At 41.2% G+C, this 6,536-nt stretch overlaps 1 protein-coding gene across 1 annotated transcript; it reads right to left on the reverse strand.

The window, feature by feature from the left end:
• Positions 1-3,707: 3,707 nt before the first annotated feature.
• Positions 3,708-6,254, reverse strand: LOC145460081 (uncharacterized). The gene is made up of 6 exons (XM_080338471.1): positions 6,224-6,254; positions 5,139-5,314; positions 5,065-5,069; positions 4,477-4,660; positions 4,262-4,409; positions 3,708-4,016 (listed from the first exon to the last, which is right to left on the reverse strand). Exons 1-6 carry the CDS (start codon positions 6,252-6,254, stop codon positions 3,754-3,756), a joined length of 807 nt encoding a protein of 268 aa, XP_080194597.1. The 3' UTR covers positions 3,708-3,753.
• Between the last annotated feature and the right edge of the window lie 282 nt (positions 6,255-6,536).

Consider the following 6,536-nt stretch of genomic DNA (forward strand, 5'->3'; position numbering starts at 1 on the left):
ATTTACTGTATTGTGGAACATGGTTATTCGTCATACCCGCAATTTCGTCATCAGCACAACAATGATAGAGCGGTTCGAAAAATATTGATCACTATTTATTTTACAAAATAGGACGGGTGCTCATGTGAGCTGAGCAAATTAACTAATGAGTAATTAGGGGATAAGACGAAGCGATGCTAGAGTAGGGTTACCATATTTCTGTAATCCAAATTCCGTACACTCTTTAGCGCCCACTACTGGATTTCAAAATGAGTTGTGACGTCACACTAGCAAAGCTTTACTCATAGACCAGAGGTGGTCACGATGCGGTTCAGGAGTATGTGGCTGTGTGTTGTGTAACCGGGACCGAAACCACTTTTTTCATCCCCATCCCGCCAAATAAACAATGATTTTGAGCCCACCATAGAGTAATCGATGCCACTTTTTTTTTTTTTTGGGGGGGGGTTGCTGTATGATTCCATATGCATCTAGTCGTTAAATTGTTTTGAATGAATTCTGTCAATAATATTGGTTGTTTCATATATTACTATATAGTTACTACTCTACGCCCACATGATCAGAGTTGGCGGTAGAGCTGGTGGAGGATGATGAATTCGAAAATACGGGGAGCGTAATTGTACATCGCTAAGTCATGTTCATGTCCCACCAATAAGATTGTTTATCAGCCTTATGCCGGTGCGCACCACGGAGCTTTATAAACACGCCACATCCAGTGGTTTCCAACCTTTTATGGTCGCGACTCCATCTCCAATTTGAAAATGTTCCGCGACCCAGATCAAAATTTGACGAGCTGATTACTAAAAGAAGTCAGCACCTTTGCCCAGACTTACCTGCGGGCTGTTTTGGAAGCTGATTACGTTCAACATGTTCGCAAACCCCAGAATAAAGGCAAACGACACCCACGTTTGGAACCACTATCTTTGAATAAAGAATTTTAACGGCCTGAACGATATCTAGGAATATACCGTTCTCGTATAATTGCCATTAGAGTTATTTCAGTAAATGAAGGTTGTTTTTATTTATATTTTATTGCAGTTTTGGCGAGGGTGGTAGTCCCCATATTAAAATTAATAAATGTGATAGTAAATCGCGCGCAGCGCGAAGAAGAATGTCATGCATCAGCATAAATATTCCCCAAAATAATGTTATTATGTTGATTTACGAAAAAATTATGAGGCCACGTCAAAATTCCGGACAGTTGGCATATTTTAGAAATTCCTCACGGACGCTACTTTGAACAGTGAAATTCCGGACATGTTCAATCATACATCACATGCGCATGATCGTGAATAACTACAAGAGGTGTCATTTTCGTAAATATATTCAGTTGGTAGGAGAGCTATTTCAACCAGTTGCTTGCTATGGCAATTAAAGGTGATAAAGGTGATGTGAACATACTCCAAACTGCATTCTACTTTACACAATACAAAGTGTCAAAAGCAAGTAGCTGTGCCTTTAAAACTAGTAAGTAGAACTTGTATAGTAGTCTAAAACATATCCACTGGAGTAAGTAATGCAGGTAGGCAAAACCTATGCTTGAGTAATCCAAAATAGTGTAAGTGCTTCGCTAGCGACCGCTTCCGGAAACAAATCATGATATACGTATTTATAGATGACTCCTCCTGTAACACAAAACAAATTGAACTGACGGTGCATTTTTCTTCTCCTTCCGAACTTCACCGGGTGGCAGCGACGTACTCGTTGTTGGATTTATAGCAGTGATCGGTGGTGACTTGGTCGTGGTCGTTGTCGTAGTGGTGGTCTGTTATTTGTTTTTAATACTGTTTTGTTGGTCGTATTTAGGTGATAACGAAATACAAGGCGTATTTTGGTTACAAGTGGTTTATTACCATCCCACCTGCCCATCTCCAATTGCAATGTCTGCACATCCAAAGAATTACTCCTGCGGCCCGCATCCGACACACCCAGTACCATCCGGGCTTTTGCCCCATGAATTTCCTAACGAAATTATTCAGGATCGCTCGTTACTTGATTGTATATTTGCCGCTTCCATTTCGAGATAAAAACAATTAAACAACGCATTTCATCCCTAGCTCGAGATATGCTCTGCCTGTTTTTTTTTTGTTGTTGTTGTTTGTTTGTTTGTTTGTGTGTTGTGGTCTTCATGGTGTTTGTCGGCTACTACGGTCATTAACACCAGGCCGATATTCTTCGTTTTTAGTTCGTTAGCCGCCGACTTGCAGTGCGGTCCACTTGTAGGCTTTTATATAACACCGCCTACGCCAGGGTTGGCCAACCGGTGGCCGTAGAAGGAAATTTGTGCAGCCGTGGCACGTAATTAAGTTAGTATGTGTTGTTGGCGACCGTCGACTTGAAAATTGAATTTACGAATTGACTGCCAAATTTTCAAGAGATTTTAATTAGCCTATTTTGAAATTTTCTTCGCAGGGTTAGGGGTTCGTACCCCCCCCCCCTTTTCAAAATCATCAAATTTGCTGTCGCATCGGCGACTAACACAAATGACGAATTCGATCTACCCGTCATCGTGCGCCTCGAAATCTTGGATTGCACGATACCTTGATTGATACCTCGACATGGCGACGCTTGTAGGACAATGCAGTTTTCAGATACACATTGTCTTCCATGATCTACGCCGATAAATAACTTCCTTGTGTAAGTTGCATAAACAATTACAAATTCAAATTAAAAACAACCCCATAACTATTCGGTTGTTGAGTGGTAACGTAAGTAGCTTTCTAGAATCGCCGTAAAATATAGGTGTGTAGCGTTATGTTACGCGGAATACTTGAGAAGTCGATCAATACATAGATTTTCGGAATCAGCGCGACAATTTCATTTGAATAATATCAGTGATGATAAATTCTAAGTAATTTACGATGAGTTGCGCTATCACAGGTGAGGCTTGGCCCATCTGCGCCGCATCTGTGCCTTAACCCTCCTTTTGCGCTTTATATCGAACAATAAATATAAAAATTCCGTTATTTTGGAAAAAGAAATGCTTAAAATCTAATCATTCCTAAACATCGATAAAAATACCAATAATCATTGAAGGTCTCACAATTTTCCCTCGCTCATCCCTGACGACATGTGAGGCACTGCCTCACTTGCCTCCCCTAACCCCACGTCACTGACATATCACATCCTGCAGTGGGTATGTACTGCTGTAGTGACCATGTTTGGCTCATCCTGCGTATGTGGGCAGAAAAATATGGCGCACACTGCGAATCCCATACATCAGTGCTACCAATACGTCACGAATTTTCAATTGTGACATAACAGTTGATTGACATGTATGGCCCTTTGAGAAATACAATTAGAAATACCGGGTCAATATGACTTTTCGGTCGAAAAAGGTTCCCGACCCCTGCACCATACCGACAATCCTGATGGGAGGACAAGAAATAACAGCATGTTACAAGGTGAATAATTACAATCGGCCCACCCGAAAATACATCATCGTTTATAACTTGCCCTAAATTTTTGAAAACACACCCTCTACCGGTGAATGAGATCACATAAGCTGAGAAAGGATAAATGTTTGATGGTAATACGTGAAACTACGAATATAATTTACGAAATTCATCTGTGAATCTGAAGCTCAGCGAAAAATGGATATGTACAGTTTAAAATGGGTATTTGGCGTTCATTTTGTTCATTACGAACTATGCCACATGACTAATCGAAATGAGGCCGTGAATAGATTGGCCACCCCTGGCCTATTGTTGTTGTTGTTGTTAGTACTTGAATATGATGATCGGCTACTATGGCATTTTACACCAGGTCTGAAGAATCTGAAAGTTCGTTACGGTTACAATTCTCTGCCGATGACCTACCCGTATGATATCGCCATTGGAACACGCACTGGGCGCAACCGAAGTCGTCTGAAAGCTTTACTTGGATTTTGTAGGTGCCAGCCTGCCATGCGTTTGTGGATAGGAAATACTTGGTGTCTCCGTTTTTCAGTTTCAGAAGGTTTCTGCAAAGTTGTTCAACAATAGCTTCGCACATCGATTCGACATCAAATTGTGATAAGGACAAGAAAGGTCAATACACGCTATATTTTATAGAGCCTATCCGAGTCCATCAACTCTTGTCTGCAATATATAGGCCACATCACAACCACTTGGGCGGTTTATATGGCGTTTAGCAGAATCAGGAGGCCTTAAGCCATGCGTACAGTGACTTGGATTATTTGCTAGCCAAAATTATACTGATGGAGGAGCAGGACAAAGCATATTAACCACACAAGTACATAGATGCGCATGCGCATTGCGCATACACGGCACGCACGGCACGGCATACACGGCACGCACACACCCGTCAAGGCATTCCCTGGTGGCACGTCCGTTGGGGTATGCCAGCGGGTACAGCCTGAACTCAAAGTAACCCTTGTGGTGGGCGGTGATTTCGACGGATACGGTGATCATCTCACCTGCAAAAGGTACACGATTTGTTCATCAATTCGCTCGCGAGTTATTGGGTTAAATTTGCGACATTATCTTCGTCGTATTTCCCGACAATGATTCCCTTGGCGTACTTACCGCCCGCTTCGTTGTCTCTCGGTCGGTCGTAAGGGTCGCCACAAACACCGCATTTCACACCGACTTCAGGTTGATGCTGAGCGTTAAAAAAAGACTGAATGAATTTGGATGCCAATATCGGATAATCAATTGAGGCTCTTATCGTAGTATAAAATATTTATGCATAAAAACGCGAAAGGGCAAAAGCGACGGTTTTGGTTCTCAGCCTTTTTCTCGTCTCGTACCATTTCGAGGTTTCATGATTTGGTTGCATACCAACAAATTAACGAAAAACTACTTTATACTCGAAATGTATCTAGGATTATTAACATGGGTGGATTAGCGGAGAAGTCGTCCGAAGCACGAGCTAATCAGCCCCTATTATTAATAACACACACTAACAAGGCAAAATTAATGCTATTTTTTCTTTTCTTTTTCTCCACAAGCTGATCTAGGCGAGGTGCAACTAAATTGAAAGACGCATGAAGTATTTATATATGCATTCGATGAAGACAGCTCTTGCATTAGAAAAAAATACGTTGAAGATTTGTGAAAACAGTACTTTTGCTTCAAACGAAATGCATTTACTAGATACCATCTGCAAATGGCTTTCCGTATTACTAGTGGGCGTCTTACCTGTCCCCCGCAGAACAATTGGTTGTCTCCGTAGTTTTTCACTATTTTGGACTCATGCTGTTTGATCAGAGGGTTCGTGTTTACGAATCTCCACAAAGATGATCGACTGGGGGGATCAATCAATCTACCGTGACCCTCGACGGTGTTGGACGCGTGTAGCAACACGACAGCCAAGCCTACAAACAATATATGAAGCGTGCTGCTTAAAGAATTATGTCGCGTGCGGCATAGGTGCAAGTATCAGTGCCTGTCTTGTTAGGCTATATTATTCGGAGTAGATGATGCAGTATTGGATTTAAAATCCCGGTGAGAGCTTGCTCCACTTTAAGGTCAACCCATAATGCGTCAGAAATACCTCTTGTCTCAACAAAAGTTCAAGATCGTTGGAGCTTACGTTGATAGTTAGTTAGAATCGGCTTTCCGAAATGTCCTCCATTTTCAGGAAATCGAACATGTCGTCCGATGACGCCTAAATCTCCCCTTTTTAGAAATTCGTCCTCATTTACAGCCTTGGCAGCTATAGGCTAATGGATATGGTCAACTGAAAATCGTCATAAATCACGCGAAATACGTAATGGGGACGTCCGAGTGGATCATTCGTGATTTTTTTGATCGACACCAAAGAAGTATCGTGGGTAATTCGGGGGTCGAGTGAGAGTGGATACCTATTTTTTAATAAACCCAAAAAGATTTCCAGTAAATATTTCAAAATCATCTTTCGTTAGTAGGCTACATATTGCATACGACCTACTCCGATTGATACAATGATCTAATCTAATCGGCTAATACATCTCGTATTGATTCATAACGATTTCCTCAATTGCTCTTGTTTATGTTTACTGGGCTTGGCTTCAACGCTACGTACTTGATGTGTATATCAATCATTCGAACCATCATTCCGATTAGTACCGATGTAATTAGCAAACATGGACGAAATTCCTACGACACAATAAATGTGAAGCTACATTAACTTGAAATTCGTCAAATCCTGATAAGTAGGCCTATAACGATACAACGCTAAAATCTATCGCCATTCTAACTCGCATTGAAAATATGAACGGACTAAATTATGTCTACATACGTACCGACCAGCGCACGATATCTCTGGGCAGACATTGTCAAGAATGGTGCAATTAGATACATTCAGATTTATGTAATGCCCTGTCAAACACATTCAGTGTTGTAATTTCTTCATGGTCTATCACAACTTTGCACAGCTTATAACATTATATAAACTATTCTCCACGTTATACCTCGCCCTCCTGTCAAGCAAACCAAAAGCCCCACGTCATCCCGTAAGGTGTTGTTTCAGAGATATGATCAATAAATATCCTACAATTTTGCTACTTATATGTCTTTTACTGATCCTTATCACACCCATACATACAATATATAGGT

Source organism: Botryllus schlosseri, chromosome 2, assembly GCF_051294905.1.
Source record: "Botryllus schlosseri isolate E-star chromosome 2, Bs_hap1, whole genome shotgun sequence".
Taxonomy (NCBI): Eukaryota; Metazoa; Chordata; class Ascidiacea; order Stolidobranchia; family Styelidae; genus Botryllus; species Botryllus schlosseri.